Consider the following 26,671-nt stretch of genomic DNA (forward strand, 5'->3'; position numbering starts at 1 on the left):
GTGAGCACACAAGCAGGGGCAGAGGGGGAGGGAGACGCAGACTCCCCAGCTAAGCAGGGAGCCCGACCCAGGGCTGGATTCCGGGACCCCAGGATCATGACCTTGAGCCAAAGGCAGACGCTTAACCGACTGAGCCACCCAGGCGCCCCCAGAAAAGGTCTTGATTCCTCCCTCCCCACCAGATTCAGAGCAGCTAGGCAGGGGCCAGGGACTGTGAGGGGTGCCCGTGGAAAGGGCCCTGGCCGGGTCCAGGCTGCGTGCTGACTCCAACCCTCCCCGCAGGAAGACCGGCCTGGTGCTGGCTGCAGAGTTCCAGGCCGCTCAGCTCCTGCGCCAGGCCTGGGACAGGTGGAAGGAGGTAAGGCTTTGGCACGTGGTTGTGGACAGGTGGGGCTGTGTGTCAGCGTGTCTCCGAGCAGACACGCGGGCCTGGCTTCAGCCCGGTGCCGGCCACCTGCCTCTGAGCCTGGGACACAGGCTGGGCCGAACTCACTGAACGTAAAAGTCCTGGCCTAACCATTCGCAGGCACTCTCCTCTGGGTAAAAATGCTTCAGCATTTACCCTAAGTCAGGCACTTGCCCCATCGGAACCCCACAAAACCCCTGAGAGATACCTATTGCTAGTTGAGGCCTGGGGGTGGGGGGCGAGGACCCCACGGTGGAAGATGAGGCGTGGCTGAGCCCCGCCCGGCCCCGGCCCTCCCTCTGTCCGCAGAGCCTGGCCCTGCGCGCTGCTGAGCGGCGGAAGCTGACGCGCGCCCGCCTGCATCACCGGCGCACCTTGCTGCGCGGGGCGCTGCGCACCTGGGCGGTAGGGGCGGCTGCTGGCCTCGGGCGGGGCTGCGGGGGGTGGATTTTGTGTCCCTCCCTTGTTCTCCTGCCCCTCCCAGAGCGCGTGCCCCGGACAGCGGGTCTCACGGCCACGGGACCAAGCCCCTGTATCCTTGCTCGGCACAGCAAAAACGAGTCTGGGGGCACCAGCCTCCGCCTCGAAGCGGCCGCTTGTGCAGGAGCCCAGTGGCTTGACTTATGAGTGAGGACTTAGCGAGCGTCCCCTCCCTGTTGTCCGGGTGCTCTTCTGGCCGTGGGACTCGGCGCGCTCCGAGGTGAGCGCGGCGGGCGTCGCCGCGCCTGTGAGGCGGGCCCGGGACCGCGGAGGGACGCGGGCGGGCCGGCCGCCAGTCCTCTCGCTCTCCGCAGACGTACCAGAGCCGCGTGCGGAGCGTCCTCCAGGAGGTGGCGGCCAGGGAGAGGCAGCACGCGAGGCGGCTGCTTCGGTGAGTCCCCCGCGTCTCCGGGCCCTGCCTGAGGAACGGGGCGCTCCGTCCAGACCCAGGCAGGGCCGGGCGTCCCGACCGGGGCCAGAAGGCGGACGGGCCAGGCTCCTCCTGCTGCTCGCAGCCTGGCTGGGGCTTTTGCACAGCAGGCACTCCGTTCATCGGGTCACCGCGTGTCTCGAAGGTGCTGCGTGCAGACTGGGGCCTTGCGGAGGCAGCTGTCACCCAGACATGTGCGCGAGCTCCGCCTTGTCCTGCTCCTCTCCACACTGTGCGGTCTCCTGCACAATTCAGTGTCTCCCGCTCCAGAGCTGCAGGGACTCCCTTGGCCTCAGCGCCCACTCAGGTGCCTCCCGGCTTGGCCCTCCAGGCGTTTCACGGATTCCGGAGGCATCTCTCCCAGCCTTGGAGGTCGCTCGCGCTCTCAGCTCCAGCTCCAGCAGGAGCCCGTCCTCTAGGTCCTGCTAAACCAAGCTCTCACTCTCTCCTTCCTGGCAGGCCTCCCTCATTCCACTCTTTCCCCCGCTCCGGATTTGTTCAGCACATGGTATTCCAGGCTGCCTGTGGGTGGTGGGCCTTGTGGACTTAGCACCTCCACCCTCCTTCGGGGAAGTGCCCATCCAGCTCCTCAGACATTGGGAGTAAGACAGAGTGACGGAACTAACTCAGCAGCAAGCATGGTGCTGGGCCTGCGGTGGCCCTCTGCCACCTCCCCTCTCTCTGCCCTACTGCGGCATGACTTGCCTCTACCGTCACTACCTGGTCACCGCTGTGTGTCACGTACGTGAGCGAGGACGTGGTATTTGGCCTTGTTCACCGTGGTGCCGCCGGTGCTCCCCCAGTGCCTGGCACAGAGCGGGTGTTCACCAGCCGTGTGTTGTCTGTGTCGGCATACACGTGGCTCTTGGTGAGACTGATGTTCTCAGGTACGAGAGTCCATCCTCGATTGAGGCCCTAGTGGGCTGAAGAAGCAGGAATGACTCACAGAAACCTCCCCGTCTCTCCGCACTAGTGTCACCCCATCTCCCCGGCCTGTGTTCCCGCAGGTGTGTGCTCCGTCGCTGGAGAGAGAACACCCTGGCCCTTGTGACTGAAGCCCAGCAAACCTCCCGAGCCAGCGCTCACTACCGGCGAACCTTGTGTTCCAAGGTGAGGCATGCGGAGACCAGCTGGTTGCCCAGGAGGGCTTGGGACCTTGCTGCTGCGAGGGGGTGGCCGCAAAGCTAGGCCTGAACGAGGAACCCAGGGCGTGGGCTCACTCACCCTCCTCCGTGCACACATAACAGCCGTGTGAGCTGGTCGGGTTTTATTTATTTTTTTACTGGATTATGCACTAATATCCATCAAAACAAAAACATAGTGAGCAGACTGGTTCTTATCAGAACCAGTATTTGCTACACATGCGGAATTTCCCACTGGGACAAACTAAGCGTGCCCCTCCGTCTCTTCATCTGTCAGAGGATGCGCACTCCTGCTCGTGCACTCCAGGAACACGAGATTGTTGGTCATCATCCGTGGGAAGTGGCCCCCAAAGGCCACGTGGTGGCACCTGTCCTATGCGCGGGGGGGGGGCGGGGGAGCATGCCAGCACACGACTGTGGGAGGAAGGGGTGTTACACACCAGGGGAGACTCAGAAATGAAGGGACAGAAGTGGTCCCTGCACCAGGGGCTGTTTTAGAAAAAAGCATCATGCCGGGAGCTCTGAACAGCAGCGGTTCTTCTGCTGGAAGGCCGGGGGAGACTGGTCCTGACAACCCGGAAGCCTCCCGAGGTTGAGGAACCATGACTTCAAATCAAGGCCTAGTCTGTTGTCGGAAAAGCTCCGGGGCCAGCCCTGGAAGGAGGGTCGGGACTCTGCTTGGCCTCAGGGCTCGGAAGGGAAGCCTTTTTTTTGCAGGGAATGGAGTTTGTGCCTCAGGAGCCGGGGAGCAGCAACCCCGGCTGCTTGACTTCTTTTTTTTTTTTAAAGATTTTATTTATTTATTTATTGGAGAGCGAGTGAGAGAGAAACAGCATGAGAGAGGAGAGGGTCAGAGGGAGAAGCAGGAGCCAGGAGCCCGATGCGGGACTCGATCCCAGGACCCCAGGATCATGACCTGAGCCGAAGGCAGTCGCCCAACCAACTGAGCCACCCAGGCGCCCTGCTTGACTTCTTTTTAAAGTGTTCTGTTGGTGTGATTTCGTGTGTGTCTCAGTTTGAAAGGCTGCAGGCGTGTAACGTATAGATTCGTTTAACACGTAATAACAGAACAAAAGCCCATGTGATGCCTTGACTTCTTGATGGCGTGGTTGGAAGTTTAACTGCTTCTATAGAACAGTCCATCGCCTGCAGTACTGGGCCTCCTGTGGGGACCGGGGGCTGGGTCCGCGGCCTGGGGTCTGCGCGGCTGGCCGGCGTTTTCCGGAATGTGTGTGAGTGCCGTGTCCCCGCTTGGCCTTGTTCCGTGAGGAGCCGCCCGCAGAGCTGGGCGTCCCGGGAAGTCAGGATGTGCTCTTCCTCTGCCCCTCAGGTCCTGGTGCAGTGGCGGGAGGCTGCATCTGTGCAGATATATTACCGACAGCAGGAGGACTGTGCCATCAAGGAGGCCCGGAAGGTGCTGGATAAGGGTAAGCGGACTTCCTGGCAGGCAGGGAGAGGGCTGTGAAGGACCCAGAACTGTCTTGTGTTCCATCTGCTCCACCTCGGTCTTTGTATTCTTCTCACGCGTGTGAGTTTCCTGTGGCTAAATAACAGTGCCGCGAACTGGGAGGTTTCCACCAGCAGAAAATTGTTCTCTCGGCGTTCTGAGGCCATGTCCGAAACCGGGGTGTCGGCAGGGCCATGATTCCTGTGAGGGCTGGAGGGGAGAATCCTTCCTTGCCTTTTCCAGCCCGACAGCCCCGGCAGTCCTTGGTGTTGCTTGGCTTGCAGACCCATCCCTCCAGCCTTGGCCTCTGTGGGCACAGGGCTGTCTTCCCTGCATCTGCGTCTCTCTTAGAAGGCCGCCAGTCCTCCCCCAGGATGGTGTCAGCTGATTGCACTGACCGTCTCGCCGAATACAGTTCTGAGGTTCAGGATGAGGTTCCGGGTTTGGGAGGGGTAACCATTCAACCCAGCACATCACAGCATTCTCTTCCCAGCCAGGTGCCAACCAGTTGATGTCCAAATGTAAGACCGAGGCTTAATATCTGATTCTTACGAAGGAGTCAAGGTTGGGGGGTGTCCGCCCCCTTGTGTAGCGGGCCCTTGTGTGTTCAGGGAGCAGTGGCCTTGGACAGCCTGACTCCCTGCTATACAAACAGCCTGGGGAAGACTGTCCAGACAGGAGCAGAGATGAGATGCAGGGAAACTGAGACTCATGGCCCTGCAGTAGGGACATGAGGGGACAGCCAGTGGTTAGAATAAATGAAAATACAACCGGAAATGAAAACAAACAGGAATGGTTTAAATCGGACCATAGGGAAAACAGATCAAGTTGTTAGTTTGCTTCAGGACAGAAAATGATCAGCTTAGGTTTGGTTCTGACTGTAGTGTTTTATGTGGATAAACACACCATCTCTGCTTTCCTTTAGACAGAACCGTGGGGTCAAACGTCCCACACTTACTCCACCCCTAATGGGCTTCTCTGTGTCCTCAAGCTGCCCCTCACCCCAGAAACCAGTGCTATGTTTCGAGGTCACTCCCAAGAGAGAAGCTGAGGGGTTCAGCCCATTCCGTGGCCTGTGTGGACAGAGCTTTGGCATCCGGCACTGCAGAGGCCTTGCCAGTGGGGGGTCAGGTGGCCACAGCGGGTGCTAGAGGTGACAGGCATGGGGTGCAGCCTGGAGCTGCTGCTGTCTGCAGGACCGAGGGGCAGGCAGCCTTCCGTAGAAGGTGGTGGCAGCAGCTGGCGGGCCCTGGGATTGCTGTGTCCGGTACAGGTGGTACAAAGGATTTGCGAGACCAGTGGCAAGACACTGTGTTCTCAGCACATAGCAGATGCACGCTCCGTACCTGTGGAACCCTTTCTGGGCTTAGTTAAGGCCTCGAGTCTCAGGCACGCCTTGGCAGCCCAGGGGAGGGGGTGGGTGCTGGAGGAGGACGAGCTCAGGGCGACGTGTCGTAAGACACATTCAACAGAGAGCCTACAGGCAGGGTCAGATGCTGGCTGTGCGGCCCCAGCAAGGCCTCTCTGAACCTCAGTTTCTCCATCTGTAAAATGGGAATAATAGTACCTGCCAAGGGTTGTTGTAAGGATCCAGTGAGAGGTACCCACTTGAAGCAGTATCCAGGAAGCATCAGCACTTGGTCCTAAGGCTTCGCCTCCTGGCGTGCAAACCTGCCCTCCCTGCCCCCTCCAGCAGGTCCCGGAGGACACCCCATCTTGGCATCAGTGCCCTGGTACCAACCCTCTTGTTGTCTCTAAAAGAAACTTGTCTCAGGGCTTAAGAAAAGGGAAAAACCTAAAAGGAAAACAGCAGAAAGTGCTTGCTCTCCCTCAAGAGAGAATCTGGTGACACAGAAACAAAACGCATGCCGTAGCCTCTGCCTGCCTGCAGAGCTCAGGATATCCGACACGGCCCAGCAGACAGCGTGCCTCCTCCCAGGCCTGGCTGGAGCTGCTTGGACTCCCTGAGCCTTGGTTTCCTCCCTGGCCACATAGGGCCATGGCCCCCCACTCCCTCGGACAGAGGGTCTCCTCCTGTGTGTGTCCGGCAGCATCCTGCGGGCCGCTCCGCGGGGGCGCTGCAGACACGTGGCCACCGTGGACAGCCTGGTGCTTCTGGCCCACCCTTGGGGGCACAGCAGCCCAGGTTCCGGCCCCCGGGGTGCTTGCAGCCACTGAAGGTGGCCAGAGCTGATGTCACAGAGTGGCCACCGTCCCCACGTGGCTGTTTCACCGAGTGTGGGCTGACAGCCCAGCTCTACCCCCACATGACCTTTTCAGCTCTCCGAACCTTGACCATTGCAGACTGATTCGGAGAAACCCTCCCATAAGAGCGACCTCTGACTTGGATCTGCCTTAGGCTGTCTCAGGACGTGGTTTCGGCGCTGGCGGGACCGAGGCCAGAGGGCGGCCCAGCAGAGAGCCCAGCTCAGGAGGGCGGCTGCGCATCACGTTCGGTGGCGGCTGCGGCAGGCCGTGGCCCGGTGGAAGGCGCACCATCTGGGCTGTGTCAGGAAGCGGGTGAGGCAGGCGGCGCGGCTCCCAGGCAGGAGACCACCACCTGGGGAAGAGGAGGGCTCTCTTGCAAAACCCACGACCGCCAGGATGCTGCGTGGCTGGGGTCCTGCGGGCACAAGGCTGCAGGGGCCTTTCTGGGAAGGCTGAGGGAAGCCAGCCTCTGCGTCGGGTCTCCTCCAGGCAAAAGATGGCCGAGTAGAGAAACCTGGCTCATCCTGAAGCATGGGGGGTCAGAGCTGGGGGGCCTCCAGGGTCACCTCGATGCTCGTACAGGAGGCCCTGGCTTCGTCCAAGACTCCTCGTGGGGATGGGAGGACGGTTCTCTTGGGCCCGGAGCCTCTCACGCCGAGGCTGCACCCAGGTGATTGGCACACGGGGCCCTGACTGCTTTTAGCTGCTCTCTCCCCAGCTCCTGCAAAGGCGGGGTGCCCAGCTCCTGGCCCAGACCCGCAGCCGGGCCTGCTTCCGCCAGTGGAAACAACAGGTGGGAGCCAGCGAGAAGCCCCTTCCCCTCCCACTGCTTCCTGAACCGACATTTAACTTTTCTATTTTTTTTATTTATGTAATCTCTACACGCAACATGGGGCCCAAACTCACAGCCCCAAGATCAAGAGTCTTATGCTCCACTGACTGAGCCACCAGGTGCCCCCACATTTAAAATGTTTAATTCCACCCTCGTCCCAGGGCTCCCCCAACCCCCCGGTCATTTCCCAGCACTGCCCAGTTTCTTCCACCTGTGACCTGTACAAGCCCAAGGCACTTCAGGGCCCTGTTTCTACAGTGTCACATTAAAATATACTTTAGGGTAATATCCAAAAATTATTATGAATGCATTTTAAGTCTTCGCCCAGGACGTGATAAAACACCAGGCCGGATTGCATCATGCCCAGCACGCTGCCCCCGCTGGCTCCCGTCCCCGGGGCTCTGCCTTTGTTCTTCCCAGAGGCACACTCCTTGGTCCACCGCCTCAGGACCAGGCAGCGCTGGGCCCTTCCCAGTGGAGAGAGGGCAGCACCTTGCTAGAAAAGGGTCTCAGAGTGACCAGGACCCCGTGGTCAGAGCGGCCTCCCTGAGGGCAAAACTTCCATGATCTTCTCTCTCCGGCCCATAGCTGGCGAACAGGAGGCGCGAGCAGCAGGGCACAGCCCGGGCCCTGTGGTTCTGGTCCTTCTCACTACAGGCAAAGGTAACGGGGGCTCCCCCCTGCTCTCCCTGCCTCTCCCAGGAGAGGACCTCGCTTCGGTGGACGGCAGGCTGGGTCGTGGGGACAGCCCTGGGCGGGGGGGAGGCTTAAGCAGGGAGAACTGGGCCTCATCTCCTCCTCGCCCTGGAGGTGTGGGCCGCGTGGCTGGGCTTTGTGCTGGAAAGGAGGAGAAAGAAGGCGCGTCAGGAGCGGGCCGTACAGGCCTACCACCGGCAGCTTCTCCAGGAGGGCGCCACACACCTCCTGCGGTTCGCAGCCGGCATGAAGGCCTTCCGGCAGCAGCTGCATGCCCAGCAGCAGGTGCAGGTGAGGGGTCCCCCACCCCTTCTCGCGGGGAGTGGGTAGGTCACGGCAGGACCTGACCAGAGGCCTGTTGCAGGCAGCTCACAGTCTCCACCGTGCGGTCCATCACTGTGCCATGCTCTGGAAACAGAAGGTTCTGGGCCAGGGCAGGGAGCCTCGGCCCCTCACGTGCACCATGCCCAGCAGGAGAGTGACATTTGACAGACCCCTTTCCACCTGTGTCGCGGCTGGGGCTGGGGATGCCGCCCTGGAGACCAAGAAGCCACGAGATCCTCATGGGCCCCGAGGAGCTCTGGGCAGCCTGTCTCTGGCTGCTGGGGACCCCCACCTCCTAGAGCTGTGAGTAGCCCATCCCTCGCTTCTTCTCCTTGCTTCTTGCTTGGAGCAAAAACTTGGACTACACAAGGAGGGAGGGTCACAGCTGAGCGGCGTGGACCCCTTTCTCCAGCAGGACCCTGACTCTCCCATTCCATCAAGCCCAACCGAAGGGACCTCAGCCTCTCTTCCTGCAGCACGTGGGGGAGAGAACATGTAGTTTTAAAAAAAGGAATCGGCTGTAGGGCAGCCCCACCCTCATGCCCCCAGACCTGCCAGTCTCCCTGCTTCTCCCCTTCCAGCCAGGAAATGGGCTTCCTCTAGGAGGCCCCGCTGTTTGTGACCTGGCTCGTCCCCGCAGAGCCGGCTGATGCAGCTGTCGGCTCCCAGAGTGACCAGCACTGCCTGAGCCTGGCGGAGAGGTCACCACTGGGGTGGGGGACTGGCCTGGGCCTCAGTCCGCTCCGCTTCCCTTGCCGCCGGACCCCGACAGGGCCTGACCCCGACGAGCCCGCTCCCCCTCTGATGTGGGGGGAGCATCCGTGTCACTGGGTGGCTGCAGAGGTCAGATGAAATGCGGCGGGCGAGGCATCCCCATGGCATCGGGCTCACTTCATTGGAATTACGGGAAGTACTCTGTGGCCCAGGCCCACTCCAGCTCACCTGCTGACCTTGGGCCAGGGCCTTTCCTTCTCTGGCCCCCCGTTTCCCTGTAAGATTGGAGGGGGTCAGACTGGATGCCCCAGGCGGCCGAGAGGAACAGGCCTGTGTTTCTTCCCAGCAATGCTGCCCGCTTGGCAAGAAAGCAGCCTCGACGCCCACATTTCCTGCTGGAGCCGGTGCCGAGCCAGAGGCCCCTGGGGTGTGGCACCCTCGGGGGGAAAGGGTATGCTGTGTGGTCCTAGGGTGGGTGGCCTCCTTTCCTTCCTGCTCCTCAGGCGGGTGCCGTGGCCTGACCAGCTCCTGCTGTCCCTCTGCTTAGGCCTGAGGCACCGAGGGCGTGCGACCCAGGTGTGGCCCAGCCCGCAGGCCCTGCCCTGACGAGGCCTTGCCTGCCAGTGGCCTGGACAGCACTGGTGCCAAGCAGCCCCCTGCCCCAGCCCGGGGCCCTGCCGGGTCACCCTGGCCCGAGGCTGCCCCCCACGTTGAGTACAGGCCCAGAGCTGCTGCCCCCTTCGTCCTTCATGCCATGTGGGGTGCAAGCACCTGCCAGGGTAAGTCCTCCTGGTCACCTGGGGTCACATTCTTCGGTCTGGCCTTCGGTGCTGTTCCTCACGCACTCGGTGCTGTAACCACAGCGGTACTCGCTGCTTCCAGAGCACTGCCGGCTCGGGAAGGTGCAGGGAGGCCGCTCATGCCTTCACCAAGTGTAGGCGCCCCTGTTCTCGGGACACAGTAGGGAGAGGCTGCTGAGGCCCCGGCTTGTGAAGCTTATGTCCCAGAGGTGGAGACGGAAGAAGAGCCCCGGACATAGATGAAGACACTGCAGATCATGGAGGGTCCTGCAGGCCCAGGGGAAGCATCTGGATTTTAAGTAGAAAGTGGTGGGGGCCGGTTGGCAGCTGTGATCCCATGGGCCAGCAGAAGGTGCTGGGAGCCAGGATTAGGTGTGGCTGGGCTGTGGGCAGAGCCCCCCGTGGGAGGCAGACTAGGCAGGACCTGCGCCGATGGGTTTGATAAGGGTGAGGAAGGAATCCAGGATGGCTCTTGGGTTTCTGGCTTGAATAACTCCAGGAATAATGAGTTCTACTGAAAGAGGTAAAACGGGGGGTGGGGGGAGAGGCCTGTCTGGGGTAAAGCCTGAAGAGTCTGTCTTGAACCTGTCCAATTTGGGATAAAGATTCTGAGTGTGGCCTTCGGGGAGGAGGTCAGGGCTGGAGAGCAAAACTGAGAGTCTGAAATGTAGTTGTTGAAGGTAAACCCCTGGGAACCGAAGAGAATGGCTCCTGGGAGGAAGGGGGCAGTGGCTCCCCGGGGCATGTGACAGCAAGATGGAGTCTGGGCACAGATGGCAAGGGGGTGCAAGAAGGCACGAGTGCTCAGTAATAGAGGAAACAGCGGCAGGGTTGGGCCCCCCCCCCAAGAGTTGATGCCCACAGAGAGCTGGTCAATGGTTACCAGGGGGCATGGTCACCAGAAGGGAATGGAGGGTTGTAGATGTGTGGTCTGCCCAGGACAGTTGCCCTGGACCACTTTTCCTTGCTGAAGTGCAGGGGCCCAGCTCAGAGCGGGCCGGTGCCGAGCCAGGCCCTGGGGCAGGGATGGGACTGGACTGCACGGGTGTGGGGTGTTCTTGGGCTGCCTACAGGACTTTCTCATGTCAGGTCTGAAGAAAGGGGCAGGGCCAGGCCCGGACTGGGTGAGCTGGTCGGTGGGCAGCCTGGGTGCCTCTCCCCCAGCCTTCCTCCCTGCTTCTGTGCTCATCCATCCTTCCTTCACAGGCGTCTGCACAGCCCACCATCCCTGGGCTCACAGCCCAGGCCTCGCCATCCCCAGCCAATGTCCCTCACTCTGGCCTGCTGCTTCCTGGGGACTTCACAGGCACCGGCGGGCCTGGCTCTGCAAGCGCAGGTGCGCAGCTGAAGCCTGTCAGCACCAAGGGTGCCCGGGCCGCTCCCGATGCCTGGGATCCCTCCATTCAGCCTTGGCCTAGCCAGGACCGCGGTCGAGATCCAGCTTGTTCTGTCACCAAGGGCCCCACGGACCTGGAGGCTGAGCTGGAGGGCATCCAGCAGCAACTGCAGGACTATCAGACCATGAAGCAGAACCTCTCGTAAGACCCAGAAAAACCCCAGCTATTTCTCTGGAGCGGGCTGCCGGGGGCCTTGGGGCGGGGTGGGGAGGGGGTGTCCTGAGGCCCACCCACGGTGCCTGCGGAGCTGGGTGGTGGAGGCCTGCAGCGGAACAGAATCGCCCTCTCCCCCACTGCAAAGTAGATGCGCTACTTCCCCACCTGGAGGCGCAGCCAAGGGCCCAGCCAGGTTGGCAGCAGCTGTCTCCCTCGGGCAGGTCCTGCCAGCGGCAAGCAAGAAGCCTGCGCCGGTGGCTGGAGCTGAGCCACGAGGAGCCCAGGCCGGAGGACCAGGAAGCAGAGCGGCAGGTGCAGGAAGAACTACAGGAGGTGAGGCCCCAGGCAGACCTCGAAGGGCTTCCCACCCTGGCCCTCCCGGCCCTGGGGCTCCACTCAGCCTCCCCTCCCCATCCCCCAGGTGGAGCGGCAGATCCAGCGGCTGGCCTCTGAGCTCCAGGCCCAACGCCAGCCCGTCAGCGCCTGCATCGCGCGCGTCCAGGCCCTGCGGCGGGCTCTGTGCTAGTCACTGGCCCGGGGAGGCCTCAGCCCACCTCCAGGAACAGCACGCAAAGCTGCAATGAGTTTTATTTTTTATTTCAAAATGTTGCAATTAAATGAGTTACTGGTCAGAAGTCTCCCACTTTTCATACAAAAATACTGTGCTACTGATACAGTTGAAAGAGTTCAAATGGCTTCTCCTGCAGGAGAAATTCACAGCGTCCCCGGGAAACCTGAACCCTGGCCCCCACCATCCGCGGCTCCCTAAGGACCGTGTACCTGTTACCTGGGGAAAGGTGTTGTAGGCACTGATCCGCCCCCCTCCCAATACACCAAGGCTCCTTCCTCTGCCTCCAACACAAACCCCTCAATCAATAGCAGCAACTTACCATGTTTCTGTGGGTCTGGATATGGGGGGGGTGGAACGAGCTCTCCCCTGGCCCTCCCTGGCCGCCACTACCCGCCTGTCCATTCACTCTGGACACCATTGTGGGGGGGGGGTTCAATAATTGGTCTTGCCTACTGGAAAGAGGACTCGCCAGCTCTGGAAGTTCACTCACTGGGGCCGGTCAAACGCCATGCCATCAGTCCCCCTCGTGTGATGCTGGCGGAGTCAAGGAGGAGGTGTTCAGCCACAAGTGCAAGGAGACGGCTTTTCCCAAACAAGCAGGGTGGGGTGAATTGGGAACAGGAAGCCATTGTGTTAAAGGCCACATGGCGCTGCTCTGGGGGCAGCACAGCCCAGTCAGTGCAGGGGAGGCAGAGGGGAGGCTGAAAAGCAATGATGAGAGCAGCAAGAACGTATATAACCAGTTCTGTCTTACAACAGAAATCAAGACCAACTGAACACCCAGCCAGGAGATGTAGGGTCTCCAGTTTATACAGTAGGTTAAAAAAATCTCCAAAAGGGAATTTGAGATCATCTTGGCCTGCAACTGTTCTTTCTCTTGAGGGTGGGAAGAGGGACGACGTAGGTCCAGGGCCGACAGGGGCTCTGACCTCACCCACACCTCAGAACGGCAGGAACTAGTCAGCCAGGTCCCGCATGGCCGGGCCCCGTAGCCCTGAGACTGTCCCCGCCCCAGGCAGCCGTGGAGGCTCCCCGTAAAAGACCCTCCCGTTTCTCTTTAGAAAGCTCCCTCAGGAGCTTTCCTCAGCCGCCAGGAAGGATGCTCTAGAGGGAGCCCAGAGCCTCTCCGAACCGGATCTTCTGTCCCGCTTTCAGCTTGAAGTTGAAGTCCTTGGGGGCCTCAAAGATGAGCACGATGGTGGAGCCCAGGTTGAACTCGCCCAGGTGCTCGCCCTTGCGCATGGGGATGCCCTCCTTGTTGGCGTGTGTCACGAAGCTGAAGTCATTGTAGGAGCCCTTGCTGTAACGCGGGCTGTTCGTGTGCAGGTCCTGCAGGAGGCCCGGGGCAGAGCGTGTGGCGTCTGCTCCTGGACCCAGAACGCCTCTCTGCTGCCTGTCCCCCCGTCCCCAACCCAGCCTGGAAAGGGAGCTGGGGACAGCGACTCGGCCCATAAGCCTAACCAAACGGTCCCCAATAGCAGCTGTGAACCGGGACCCGGGGGGGCGGGGGGGGGAAGACATAGAGGAATCAGACCCCACTCTTCTCCAGCACCCCGAGCAGGCGAGGGGCAGCCACAAGCTGACACAAGGAAAGGCAGCCCCGCCCCCCACTTCTCGGGGAAGCGGGGGGCACTAGGTACCCCCTCAGACACTCGGCTTCCAATCAGCATGGTCCACCCTGAGCTCCATACTCCCCTTGGGTTCCCAGCAGAAGCAAAGTGCAGGCTGGGAGGTGAACCCCCTCCCTGTCCAGCCATCTCCAGATGAGCAAGCACATCTGGGGCCGGAGCTGGCAGAGCAGGAGCCCAGGGCCCAGCCCCTCCTCGGGACAGCTGCTCCACAGGGCCAGGCCGGGGACATGCCCTTCTAGACTTACGGTCCCAACGGACCTGGCTCCACGGGAGAAGGGGTTGGGGGGACCCCAAGTGGCCCAGCCCTTGGGCCTGGCTCTGCTTACCCGGTCAAAGTAGATGCGTATGGAGCCCACGTTGGTGGCCCCCACAGCCGTCAGTGAGAAGAAGCCATGTTTCCAGTCCCCAGTGAGGACCACCCGCTCGTTGTGGCAGAAGAGCTCTTTGATCCAGCGGGCCATGCCGGGGTTCACGGACATCAGGGAGCCTGCGGGGGCAGGGACTGCCATTCCACACCTGGCAAGAAGACCAGCCTCCCAGAGCCCCACGTCCACCCATCTCCTTCCAAATGCTGAGTGGGCTAGGCCCCAGGCTGCCCCCTGCCGCCCCCACCCAGCCAGACTAAAGCAGTCACCTCCCAGTCTCAGCACCCCAAGTGTGGAGCCTCGGTCCCTCGACACCAAAAAAGGCGTGAGGCTCTGGGCCAACCTGGGAAATGGCGCCGATGGGAAACAGTCCAGTCAGTGGGGGAGTGGAAGCAGTGGTAGTCCCCGGGGGCCAGGTAGATGACACAGTGGTAGAGCTCGTTCCCTTCTCGAGTGACCAGCTGGTTCCTGAAGGAGCCGCAGGGGGCGGCTGCGGGAGACAGACACAAGGGCCCGGCTCTCAGACAAGCACCTGAGTCCTCAGGGAGGCCCCAAAGCTCCACGCAGCAATTGCTGGCCCTTCCCTCCCGACGCATTCCCGTCCTCCTGGGTGAGGACCAGCCCAGCCACGCAAGGCTGCCACCAGGCAATGACCCACCTGGCGGGAAGGGCAGGTCATCCGTGGAAGTGCGCGGACCCAGGAACGACTCCAGCGAGTAGGTGACCCCCTTCACCTGCTCCACCTCACAGTTCTTCACCTGCCCAAAGTTCAGGATCTTCCCGTCTGACGGGCTGATCTGGAAGGGCCAAGAAAGTCTTGCTACTAGGGAGGCAGGCTCTCTGCCTCCCCGGGGGCCCAGCCTGGGAGGAGAACCCACGGGCAGCCACGGGCCACCTGCAGAGACGGCAGGGCCTGGATGTCGAAGGCAGGGGCAAGAATCCCATCTCTGGGGGGGGCGGGGGGAGGCGTGGGGGGCGGGGCGGGGCCGGGCCTCACCACGCTGTGCAAGCCACAGACGGGCCGGGCCTGCGGCTTCAGCTTGCGCCGGAAGAACTCGCTGAGGTTGCGGTAGTGGTGCAGGTCCTCCACGGCGGCCTCCTTCATGTTCACGCCGAACGTCCAGATGTACAGGCTGTAGACCGGCCGGCGCAGCCAGTGCGGCAGCTCCACCTGGTTGAGGCGGCCCCAGGCCCGCGACAGCAGGCGCGTGGGCACCGACTTGTACAGGGCCACCTGCGGGCCACAGACAGGCAGATGCGCGACGGCCTCGCGTGCCCCCCAGCGCCCCCCCACCCCCGGCCCCAGAGACCGGGGCACCCCGCCACGGCTTTGTGATGTGGTTGCTGCCCACCAGGAACCAGACTGAGCTTCCCAAACACTCTCACAAACCGAGTACTGGCCGAGACCGACACAGTGACTTCAACTCAGGGGCGTCAGTCCCTACGCACTTTGCGCACCGTCCCCAAGGAGAGGCCGGCCAGCGCGGTCCTTCTTTAGGAAAGGTGGGGCGTGCCCGGCTCTGCCACCTGCACGGAGAGGCTGCGGCAGAAAGGGCCGGGGGCCCCAAAGCGCGCGTCCGGTCCGACCAGGAAGCAGAGGGCACCCCCACACCAGATGCGCTGAACCACGGTCACCAGAGCCCGCCCGCCGGGCCTCCCCCAGCCAAACTCTCGGGGCCAGGCGACCTGGAAGGGGACGCCTCTCAAGCCTCAGGTGCTGCCGCCACAGCAGGACCTGCCTCTAACCGGCGGCTGGGGCCTGTCAGCCTGACCCAGACACCAAGTCCCCAGGGTGTAAAGGCAATTTCATTCCAAGTTTAAACACCTCTACGGTGTACTCAGTCAGTGGCGCCCCAAACTCTTCTAGCTGACGCCCATCAGAGCCCAGGGTTCCCTGCTTGGGGTCAGCCTGCCCAGAGAGCCCAGGGCCAGGGAGCCGGGCAGCCCTCAGGGCTGCGGCCAGGTTGCTCCCTCACCCAGCCCTGCCTGGGGCTACCAAGTCCAGAAACACCCTAAGGGGCCCAAACAGGCACCAGGCTTCCTGAATCACCCTCTGGCATCCAGGAATTAATTTGCATTCTTCTCAAAATCACCTCTGAGCTCTCTTCTGCCCTAACACAGGAAATCAGACACATTTTCTGAATGCCCAGTGTGGGTTCCTTCCAGAAGCAGAGCCCCCAAAGGGCACGAATGCAGGCAAGGAGAAGAGGCAGCGTACAGCAAGCCCTCAGGGCCACCAACCAGCCTGGCCTTCCCAACCAGCTTGCCTGTCAAAATGCCCATCCTGAGGGCTCAGCACCCACACCATCAGCTCTAATCGAACAACTGTCTCCTCCATTCTGCGTCCGGGATCCCAACCTTAGGCCCGCCCTTGGGTGTGGAGGGGAGCCGGGCCAGCAGCCTGTGCACTTACCCTGCTCACGGGCCTCCATCCCACCCGGCTGAGCGGTCTGAGGGCACCGAAGGGCAGGAGGTAGTAGAGGACCGTCAGGGGCCAGGAGCGCAGTTTCAGGGCGGGTCTGGACATACAGCTCAACTGTCCCAGCCTCCGCCTCAGGGCCAGCTGAGGGAAGTGCAACCTGCAGAGCAGATGTCCGTGCACGGCCAGGTCAGCGGTCAGGGTCTGGGAGGCCCCGGCCCACCCTCGGCAAGCTTGCCTCTCCGTGGAGTCCGGCAGCACTGGCCGTGGTCCCTCAACCCAACCCCAGGCTGAGGTGGGGGCTCCGCTGCCTTTGTTCGCCAGACTCTCATCCCAGTCTCACCCACCTGCCTACCAGCTAAGGAGGACTGGGACTCGGGGGCAGCACAGGGAAGATGGGGTGCACAGCCTGCGTCACAGCCCCCTTCCCCCCCACTCCTGGGGCCAGCTCTGCCCGGAGAGGCACCAGGGAGCAACCACTGCACTGCAGGGTCTTGGAAAATCTCTTCCTGGCGCTAGGCCTCGTTTCCTCATCTGATAAACGAAGGGATTGGGCCTGACAAGATCCCAAAGGAAAACCCCCACGAACATGCACCTGTAAACACACACCCCCCACGAAACAGCTAAAGCTCCACCCACCTGCCTGGTCTTTCTACATCAGATCAGGTTCTCCAAAAGAGACCCAGAGATTGGAGGGAGGAACCTCCCCACCAGCCCTCAGACCACCTCCCAGGTCTGCTGGGGTCACACACCTGAGCCAGGCTCCTCTTTTCTCTCCCCAGACCCCACCAGCCCAAATTCAGTGCATTCAGCACAGGCTCAGCCTCGTGGGGATCTCAGAGGCTGGGTGGGCCTTTCCACCAGAACCGTGGCCTCCCGGGATACAACAGTGACATCCAAGTCCCCTGGTCCCATGCCTAGGCACTAGGAAATGCTCCTGAGGCCCAGTGCAGCCACCAGGAGACCACATTCCCACCCACACTGAGAAGGTTCCCAGGCCTCAGTTTCCTCATCTGCAAAAAGACTGCATTCAACTGGATAATCTAAGGCTCCCATCTGCGCCTCTGTGCTCTCAGAGAAGCCATGTCCTCTGCCTCAGGTTGCTGAACAAAACCAAGGAACAAAGAAGCATCTCAGCTGATACTAAAAAGAAAAAACGGGAGAACCAAGCTGATGGTTGGGCACCTGCTGTTCAATGACTGCAATGGAAGACGCTTCTTTCCACAGCTCACCAGGCTCCCTGTCTTCCTTCTCTCCCACCCCACCCCACCGTGTTTTCAAAAGGTCTGGGAAGGGGGTATGGGCCAAGCAAAGCTGAACAAATCCCTGCTGTCCCCAGGGCTTCCCCCACCCGCCCTGATCACTGCAGAAACCCAGGGACCAATCCCAGAAGAGCGGCACCTCTCCCCGAGCGGAGGGTGGGGGGAAGCCCAGGGTGGGGGCCTGGGAACAGCAATTAGGATGCAGCAGACAGAAGGCTACCAGCCCGCTCCGCCTCCCCAGGTACCTGAAGCGGGCTCTCCGACTCAGGCCCCCCGGGCCGGGCCCCTCCAGCCTCGGGGGCTGATCCCCTGGCCCCCTGCCGCCACCTCCACCGCGGGGCTGCTGGACATGAACTCTGACCTTCCGGAGGTCATGGCGGGGCACAGTGGGGTTAGGACGGGGTCGGCAGCATCTCACCATTTCGCCGCCGCTCGGAGCTCAGGTCCTCGCCGTGCCTCTGACTGACACATGGTGGGCGGCACCAGGCACACTCGCCTTTGTTTCTCCTCCTTCCTCCCTTCCCCCCAAGCCAGAAGCTCCTGTGCTGTCACCACTCCTCGGGCTGGCCGCCTGGTGGCTGGTGGGCCGCTTCCCGGTGTGGCTGGGTCCCGCCGGCTCACGGGGCACAGGTTAGAGGTCAGGGCTATTGCAAAGACAGGCACTGGTCACACCTGCTCGGGAAGCGGCAGGGGGGCCTGCCGCCTGGGACACAAGCCCCTGCCCTCCGCCCGCTCTGTCCCCGGGCTTGGCCACCGGCCTGCTCCAGTGAACTGATGGCAGGGAAGGGGCCAGGCGCCTACAAGCCCAAGAAGCACAAGTGGGAACCTGAGTCCTGTGCTCCAGGCCGGTCTGTGGCTCGGGCAGCCCCTCCCTCCCTGACCCACTTTCCATTCAGGTGCCGAAGTAGCATCTGAGGAATGAGAGAGCAGGAAGGCAGGAGAGGCACAGAGGGTGAGACGCTGGACATCTGACCTGCTCCAGCTCTCTCCTTACTGCCCCCCGGGGCCTCAGAGCCTCCCACCCCCGTACCAACCCCCACAAGGCCTCCTCAGCAGACGAGCACACACATGATCTGACCTGAGGGAAAACCAACCAGGACTGAAGCCCAAACCAGCGTGCACCATCTTTGCTTTGGACAGCACTTTGGCCCTGCCTGGCGATCTGGGATGGGAGGATACGCCCGGCCTCCACAAGGGCCTCACAGATAACAGGGAAGGAGAACAAACATTCCACGGTTGTTGCTGTCTAAGCCCAGGGATAGTCAAGGCCCCCCTCAGCCTGGCCTCCAATCCCAACTGTAGGCTATAGGGGACAGACAAGTGCCTGCCACCATCTTTAAATGCAGAGATTCGGGCCCCAAGAGAAGCTCCCAAGGCAGAGAACTGACCCAGCTGCGGACACAGTCCCAGGCCAATGCTGACCCCCCACACAGCCAACCGACTGACAAGAGCGAGAGGCTCCACTCGGACACGGCTCCACCCACACAAGGGTGAAATGTCGCCCTGGCAAAGTCACCTCAGCCAGAGGTGAAAATGCTAGCCCCTGGAGAGTCAAATCCCTGGGAGTGCAGTGAGAGCCAAGACTAAGGTCTGAAGTAAGCATGGATTTCCAGCCCCGACCAAGTGGCTAGGCCTGGGCCACCCCGGGCCCAGACCCCTCCGGCAGAGATCAGCTCCCCAGGCCACTCGCCTGAGTGGCAAGACAGCTCACTGGGGGTGAGCCAGGCGGGACGGTGCCCACCACCCAGCCTCACCCAGAAGCACATATGGACACAAGCCTCCTCCGTCCCAAGGGCCAGGCCCAGGGACCCATGGACACCCCCGTGTCTTATCTCCCACCCATGCTAAGCCGCCTAACTTTCCCATCCATGACATCCCATCCCGACCCAGTCGGGTCACCTCAACTATACCGCCCACGTACTGAGCCCACACCCCGCCCCTCCAAGGCCCACCAGGCCACGGGGCCCCACACTGGCCCCCTGTCAGCTCCCCAGGGAAACAGGCCCCAAGGTGTGACAGGCAGGCAGGGTCGGGCACGGCGCTTGGCTCCCAAGCACTCTTTCCCCCACTCTAGTGAGCTCGGACTGAGTGCACACTTGGGACTCACAGTGAGGCCAATGAGGCCCTGTGGGAGAGGACGGGAGCCCGCGTCTCCTCTTGCCCATCTTCCTCACTAGCCTACCACCCGGGGCAGCGGGCCCCGCAGGACACTGCCAGAAAGACCAGAAAGACACCTGCCGGAGCCCGTACACAAACCGAGCTTGGCCCGAAACCTCCAGTCCTCTACGTAGATTTCTGTGCATGCCTCTCCCATTTCATTCACCCCAGGGCGTCCAGTCCAGGGACTTGGCTAGGGCAGGGTGGGCCCTCACCCTTCCTCCTGCAGTGCAGGGGTGTTCAAGGAGGCTGGCCCAAGTTGCTGCTATCCTAGAGACTCTAGAAACTGCCCCAAAGGGCTGGCAGGATGTCCTTAGCCCTCAGTCCTGTCTCCATCACCACTCTTCCTCTTTGGAAATGGGACAGGGACCAGACGGTCAGGCTTCTTCCAAATCACCATGCATGGGCCCCAGAAGGTCCCCAGGGAGCAGAAATGAATTCATCTGTCCCCCAGGAAACAGGCCTGGCACCCTCTGTCCAGCTCAAAGCTGCAGGATGGAGGGAAGGGGGTCCCTAAGGGTCATTCATTCCTTCCTGCTTCCCAAAGGCTGAGCCACTTCCTAGGCCAACAGTGCTCCCGCCCTCCCCATTTCAGTGCCCCATTTGCCCCCACACCTGTGATGACCCTTGGAGCCCAAGTCAATGCTCGCTCTCTGGCTCCCCGGAGTGGGACTAGGGGCTCAGGCCCAGATGAGGAACCTGCAAGGAGGGTACCCTGAGTTGAGGAAGTACAGACACCTTCCCTCTCTCCCCAGTCTCAAGAACACTCTGTGAAGAAGAGTTGTGAGCTGTGACCAGTAGGAGTTTAAAGTTATCACAAGGCCTAAAGGCCAGCCACAATGCACAGGAGAGCTCAGAGGCTTTGGTAGGGGAGGGGACAATCCAGTTACTGCAGTCCTGGCTGCCCTGCCAGCCCTGAGAGCTGGGAGGGGCCTTGCAAGTCACAGGTACTCTGTGGCTATGTTTCCTCATCTGGAAAATGGGAAGGGCCACTCCTCCTGCTCACTCCCTCGAGGCTCAGATCATAGCAGTGACCCTGGCCCAGAACTCTACTCTGTTCAGAGACACCACGCCTCACTTCCACCCTAGACCTTGGTGCAGCCTCATCCTGGACCTGACTCCCAACACTTCACCTCCGTTTCCAAACCCACACTCTGGGAGGACGGAGGTTTGCTCCCACTGGCAAGATAGAAGGAACAGGGTAGAGGCAGCAGTTCTGAAAGAGCCCAAACCACGGGGACAGTGGCTGCCCTTCTGAGCAGGAGCAGTGGCCCAACAGGACCAGGTGGGGGGGGGTCACCTTTGTCTAGATGTCCTGTTCTGGGGGTTCACACCCGAGCAGTGCTCAATGTCCCCATCTACCCTCACAGCCTGTGATGAAGGCAACACTACCCCCTCAGTGGAATGGAACATTCCAACTGAAGTCAGATGGATGGACCCAGGCCCCAGGCCAGTTACCGGTTGCTAGAGGTGTGGGGGTGGGGGCTGGCGGGAGGCAGGCTCCTGCCTGGTTCCCTTGGACTCTGGTGGATTCAGGTTTGAGTTTGGGCAAGGCCAGGAAGGCAGGGACAGAGTCGGGACTGTCTGCCCCCAACAAGCACTCCCTGAGCACCAAGGGCCTTGCAGCCAGGCACAGCCAGGCACAGGTCCTACCAGAGACACTGAGAAATATGCTCTTGCCTCCTGAGCGGAACTCTCACTGGGTGCCAGTGTCACTCCTGAAGCCTCAGCAGAAAGCCTCAGAGTCCCCAAGTCCTAGGTCTACCTACCTTTCCTTTTATTTATTTATTTATTTTTTAAGATTTTATTTCTTTATTTGAGAGACAGAGACACAGAGAGAGCAGGAGTTTGGGGGGGGTGGGGGCGGACAGAGGGAGAGGGAGAAGCAGGCTCCCGGCTAAGTAGGGAGCCCAACGTGAGGCTTGATCCCAGGACCCCGGGATCATGACCAGGGCGGAAGGCAAAGGTTTAACCAACTGAGCCACCCAGGCACCCCCCCTGCCTGACTTTCTGAGCCCACTTCTCCCCCAGCTCACTTGAAGCTGTGTCCAGGGGGGGCACCAACCCTTCCTCCCTGTGTTCCAGGGCTAGAAGCAGATAAGACTTCAGGAAGAGGAAACAGGGAAAATGGATTCTCGCCAGGTGAAATGGGCGAGCCATCTTGGGGAAGCTTTGGGCAAAAGAAGAGGAAGCAGAAGGGCCCAGAGAAGCTTCTTTAAAGCCGGTGGCCAGGGAAGGGCGGGTGGAGGATGGGAAGGTACTCCCCACAGCGCTGGGCTTCCTTAAATCTCCCAAAGAAAGGAATCTTCTCTCCGGGATGGGGCTCTGCGAAGGGCAGCGTGTCACCCCCATTCCGACCCTCGGGTGAGGAACTGGGAACACCTCCGGTCCCACCCAGGAACAGGGCCGCTTCCCTCCCCGACTGGCGCCAGTCAGGCCCCGTGGGCAGCACTGAGGCAATCACCCGGAGCTCCGGTGCAGGAGGGGACACGGAGCCCAAGCCCAGCATTTCCCCTTTCGGCTGGAGGGCCAGGAGATGCTACCCGACGCGGCGGAAATGAGCTCATCCGGAGCGGCCCGTGACCCACCATGTGGGGCAGGAGAAGCCCACAATGGGATGGAGACTCTGGGGTGGGCTCTCCGGCCCAGGGTCCCGCAGTTCCAAGGGGCGACGGGCACCCAGGACGCCCGTTCCGGGCTCCGGGCGCTCACTGGCTCACTCACCCGCAGGTGGTCCCGTTCCGCTGGGCTTCAGGCACCGACTCTCAGGGAGGCACCGCTCCGGGGAGGAAGCCTCGGCGGGCGGGGACTCGGCTCCGGCCACTCAGACCGCCTGGGGGCGGGGGCAGAGGGCGGATACCGGACACCGGCAGACAGACGGCCCCTCCCTCCAGCCAGGCCCAGCCACCGTGCCCAGGGCCCCTTTAAGAGGAGGGGCTGCGGCCCCGGGACCAGCCCCCGCCGGTCACGGGATTTCCTGGCAACACCTCCTGGGCCGGGGCCGTCCTCCCTGCCCACCCCGACCCAGGTAAATAGTCCCAGGCCTCCACATGCGGCTGACCTCACCCAGGGCCAGCTTCCTGGGACTGAGCAGAAAGCCACCTCCAGGCACCTCTTCTAGCCCGTGAAGCACACACACGGTATCTAAGTCCTGGCTCTTTGCCATCCTGAAGGTACAAGCTGCCCCCAGTCCCACCCCCGCCCCCTCTCCTCCAGGCAGACACCCCTACCATACAAAACCCCTGCCACACAAAATCTGGCCAGGCCAGGGAACCAGACCCAGTAAGGAAAAAGTCCCTTCTGGCCTCGAGGGGGGTGGGGGGAATTCGTGCACCTGTCCTCATCTGGGTCCATCCCAGCAAGTGCTCTGTGACAAGCTACAGACCTGGGATGCTGCAGCGGGGAGAAGGCCAGAAGACAGGGTCCCTCCTCATGGACTTCCATAATATGGGGACACCCACAATGCACAGTAGGAACACGGAAGCAGGGAGCCCCCCTGGGACTTAGGTTCCAGCACATGGCTGGTGAATACCCAACATGGGCTGCACCTCGCAGTTTCCTAGTCTGGGCCCACAGCATTCTCTGAGCCTCAGTGGGGCTTAAGACCCCTTCTCACCCCAGAGCTCCAAGCAAACACACCGTAAAGACGGGATAAAAAGGAGTTAAAGCACAGGAAGATAACACAGAATCCTGGCAACACTAAATTCCCGAACCAGAAAGATCCTGGAGGACCATTCTGACTTCCCCCAAAGCTGCCGGCACTTCCAGACCAGGCCTAGTCCAAGTTACACTCGGGGGGAGGAAGACAAAAGCCCAGGTTCTCATTTGCTAAGCAGCCTTTGGAACACCAATGCTCTCCCTGTAAAATGAGCAACAGGCCACCCCACGTCTACCGGAGTCCCTTTTTAACCACTGTAAGCCTCTCGGGCAGACTGGTGTTTAGAAACACCAGTTTAGAAAACTTGTAAGCCAGCCCACAGGTCTGTCCTGAGATCAGCCTTCTAGTCTGACTTCCACCACGTATGTTTCGGTAAGGAAATGCCTTCTAGATTCCAGACAATAGTTAAAAACGATTTCTGGGAAAAACAAAAATCCTTTGGTAAGTTTAGGTTCCCACCCTGAATGAGGTCCCTTCCAGCCACACTGGGTCCTCCCACCTTGCTGGGACTCCCCTGTGTCAGAGTGCCACCTAGTGCCACTTCAAGGCTCTGCAGGCCCCACGCCACTCGGCCACCGGCACCTGCGGACAGGCGTCCCCGGTCCGTCAAGCCCCTGCAGCTCCGTGCTGAGTGAATTTCATGCGCTGCTGTGCCGGGGGATGAAGGTAACAGTGGGGCAGGTGTGGCAGGTGCAGTCTGCTACTTCTCATTCCCTGGGGGCCAGGAGAGGCCTCCTGAGGAAGACCAGTAATGGCTGGTCTCACGGCTGGTGCAAGAAGCCATGGGCAAGTTAGCACCCTCGCAAAAGTCTGGACAAAGAGCCAGGACAAGCATGACGTGGCCTCAGGAGATCTCTTCCTCTGAAAGCTTCTCCCAGCCCTGCCAAACAGCCCCCTCAAATGCGCAGATGTTTCTTAGCAGTCCCACCAGCAGCTCCTGGAAGAGGGGGCCCAGAGGAGGGGCGGTCTGCAGCATGATAAAGGAAAGTGACTGGTGGCAGAACAGCTTAGCAGAAAGTGCCCCACAGGGCCCTGAAGGTGTCTGCGTCAGCCACCCTGGACTCCTTCCAGCCCCAGAGCTCAGCTTTGTCTTTTTCTCATCTTCTTCGGGCAGAGTCCTGGGCTCTTCCACACACTGCTGCTCAAAGCCTCAGAGGCAGGTAGTTCCCAAGTGCTGAGGTACAGGCAGAGCTGTCCCTGGGCTGGGGGAGGCAGGGAAGAGGCGCAGGATGGAGAAGGGGGGCCTGGCTGGGCTGAGCGACCTGGGGGAGTGGCTGCCACAGTTCCTCCCAGGTAGGGGCCCCGAAGCCCGATACACCCTTCTGCCCTTGAATGAGCCCAAGATTCTCTGAAGACAGAGCTGGGGTGTAAACTGTACGTGAGCGGGTGAGGTGATCGACTTCCCTGCCAACTTGACTGCGCACTTCAACATCCACGTTTCCTCAACACCTATTACGTAAGAAGTAAAACAGTCTAGACATACCTCAGAGATACTGCAGGTTTGGTTCCAGCCTACTGCAACAAAGCAGATATCAAAATAAAGCAAATCAAATGAATTTTCTGATTTCCCAGTGCATATAAAAGTTATGTTTACGCTATGCTACATATTAGTATATTAAATATGCAATAGCATTATGTCTAAAAAACCAATGTACATGGGGTGCCCAGATGGCTCAGTGGGTTAAGCGTCCACCTTCAGCTCAGGTCATGATCTTGGGATCGTGGGATTGAGCCCCACAGCGGGCTCCCTGCTCAGTGGGGAGTCTGCTTCTCCCTCTCCCTCTGCCTCTACCCCTCCTGGCTCATGCTCTCTCTCTCAAATACATAAATAAAATCTTAAAAAAAAAAAAGCAATGTATGTAATTAAAAAATATTGCTAAAAAATGTTAGCCATCGTCTGAGCTTTAAGCAAGTTGCAGTCACTGATCACAGATCACCGTAACAAATATAATAATGAAAATGTTTGAAATATTGCAAGCATTACCAAAATAAGACACAGGGGCACAAAGTGAGCATACACTGTTGGAAAAATGGCACTGACAGACCTGCTGGACGCAGGGCTGCCACCAACCTCCTATTTGTAAAAAGAACGCAATTATCTTTGAAGTGCAATAAAGCAAAATGCAATAAAATGAGGTGTGCCTGTATGTACTGAATCTCTACTCCCTGCCAGCATGGGACGAGGTATTTACACATATATCCTTCTCGTTTAACAACCTTATGAAGAAGTTAATAGCAGCCTGTTTACAGAGAAGAAAAATAAAAGCTATAATAATTATATAAAGTTGTAAAAAGTGCAGACCATGTTCAATACTGTCCAGGGTGGTCACAGACACCACAGCACAGAGGGGCATGCCGAGTGCCGGCCAGTGGGGCTCCGGCAGGTGGGCAGGAGCAAGGACACGGGGTGATGTGTGGGCACAGGCTTATCTGTCCTCATTCCTTTTCACAAACTGGAATGCTGCACCATACATTTTTAAGGTTCTAAGCTAAGGCTGGAAATAAGAAAACAGTGCTAATGCAGGGAGTGAGCGTGGATGCGGGCCCAGCTGCTCCTGACTGAGGCCTATTGTCTACGCTGCTGGTCCCTGAACGCCTTAGACCTTGCCACAAGCCCCATGGCCAGGCCCAAACCGAACAACAAAACCAAGTTGTTGTTATGCTCGGATACAAACTAAAATATTTAGAGTTGAAGTTTCATAATGACTGCAACGTACTTTCAAATGGGTCAGAGAAAAATTTTTTTAAATTTATATATGTATATATATACACACACGGAGACAAAGCAGGTATGATAAGACATTAACTATTCAATCAAGAGATGTGTAGGTGGGTGTGACTCTATTCTCTCAACTTTTCTACTCTGTTCAAAAATGTTCACAGGATAAGAGCTGGAAGAGTTTGCTTTAAACCACAGAAAATTCTCTAAATTCTGTTACTGGGGAGAAAATCCCAAGACCACGTTCCACACACAGCTTCTCCGGCTCTTAGGCGAGGCACAACAGCCAGGCCTGCTCTCGGCACCCATAGCTGGGGCTTTGCACGGAGGGCCTCAGGACCGAACCACTCTGCGAACCGCGCACCACGCCGCTGGGGATATTCAGCACCCCCCAAGGGCCCGGCTCCAAGCTGGGGACAGCCCTTTGAACCTGACAGGAGGGGCCAGCTGCCAATCACACAGGCCCACCCCTCTCTGTGGAGTTAGGTCAGAGGCCTGCAGGAAGAGGGACAGGAGGACTGCTTCCTCCCCAAAGGGCCCACCATGTCCATCAGGCCAGTTTTCCCACCACACGCATCTCTGTCCTCAGGTCTAGTAGTCAAGGAAGAAAGGACACATTGGAAACGTTAGAGACCGAAGGGGGTCTGTCACCAGATGTCATCCTGCATGGAGCTCAAATCACCTAGGTGTTCACAGGAAACCCTGGAGTCAGCAGGCTGCAGAGCTATGCGCTACCCGCCCCACACACCTGACATCCGATGTCACCTGCTAACTTTAGGTTTATAGATGCGACATACCTTCCACCCCCCTTGTTAAGAAGTGCCTGTGAAGGTTTTGGTTCCCTTTTTGACAATGAG

General features: G+C 60.0%; 2 protein-coding genes across 14 annotated transcripts in view; one reads left to right on the plus strand and one right to left on the minus strand.

The window, feature by feature from the left end:
• Window positions 1-11,587, plus strand: part of SFI1 (SFI1 centrin binding protein) — a 99,423-nt gene extending 87,836 nt beyond the window's left edge. For 7 of the 9 annotated variants that reach the window (XM_035017427.1, XM_035017426.1, XM_035017430.1 and 4 more), the window contains 15 exons: window positions 283-358; window positions 716-811; window positions 1,201-1,277; window positions 2,324-2,426; window positions 3,789-3,885; window positions 6,265-6,425; window positions 6,832-6,906; window positions 7,534-7,608; window positions 7,756-7,932; window positions 8,006-8,268; window positions 9,026-9,130; window positions 9,227-9,458; window positions 10,686-11,017; window positions 11,254-11,365; window positions 11,454-11,587. In XM_035017427.1, coding sequence (XP_034873318.1) covers window positions 283-358; window positions 716-811; window positions 1,201-1,277; window positions 2,324-2,426; window positions 3,789-3,885; window positions 6,265-6,425; window positions 6,832-6,906; window positions 7,534-7,608; window positions 7,756-7,932; window positions 8,006-8,268; window positions 9,026-9,130; window positions 9,227-9,458; window positions 10,686-11,017; window positions 11,254-11,365; window positions 11,454-11,558 — 2,086 coding nt within the window. In that variant the 3' untranslated portion in view covers window positions 11,559-11,587. Of the gene's footprint in view, window positions 1-282; window positions 359-715; window positions 812-1,200; window positions 1,278-2,323; window positions 2,427-3,788; window positions 3,886-6,264; window positions 6,426-6,831; window positions 6,907-7,533; window positions 7,609-7,755; window positions 7,933-8,005; window positions 8,269-9,025; window positions 9,131-9,226; window positions 9,459-10,685; window positions 11,018-11,253; window positions 11,366-11,453 lie in introns of those variants that run through there. The other 2 variants (XM_035017431.1, XM_035017432.1) reach the window with 2 other exon arrangements.
• A 26-nt stretch (window positions 11,588-11,613) lies between these two features.
• The window catches only part of PISD (phosphatidylserine decarboxylase), a 48,315-nt gene continuing 33,257 nt past the window's right edge, over window positions 11,614-26,671 (minus strand). Inside the window, exons 1-8 of one of the 5 annotated variants that reach the window (XM_035017438.1) lie at window positions 22,162-24,839; window positions 17,699-17,924; window positions 16,013-16,178; window positions 14,597-14,833; window positions 14,258-14,396; window positions 13,943-14,089; window positions 13,561-13,721; window positions 11,614-12,932 (exon numbers count right to left, since the gene is read on the minus strand). In XM_035017438.1, coding sequence (XP_034873329.1) covers window positions 12,708-12,932; window positions 13,561-13,721; window positions 13,943-14,089; window positions 14,258-14,396; window positions 14,597-14,833; window positions 16,013-16,178; window positions 17,699-17,751 — 1,128 coding nt within the window. In that variant the 5' untranslated portion in view covers window positions 17,752-17,924; window positions 22,162-24,839 and the 3' untranslated portion in view covers window positions 11,614-12,707. Of the gene's footprint in view, window positions 12,933-13,560; window positions 13,722-13,942; window positions 14,090-14,257; window positions 14,397-14,596; window positions 14,834-16,012; window positions 16,179-17,698; window positions 17,925-22,161; window positions 24,840-26,671 lie in introns of those variants that run through there. The other 4 variants (XM_035017439.1, XM_035017440.1, XM_035017437.1 and 1 more) reach the window with 4 other exon arrangements.

This window comes from Mirounga leonina, unplaced genomic scaffold (assembly GCF_011800145.1).
Source record: "Mirounga leonina isolate KUSES-001 unplaced genomic scaffold, KU_Mleo_1.0 Mir_171, whole genome shotgun sequence".
Classification (NCBI taxonomy): domain Eukaryota; kingdom Metazoa; phylum Chordata; class Mammalia; order Carnivora; family Phocidae; genus Mirounga; species Mirounga leonina.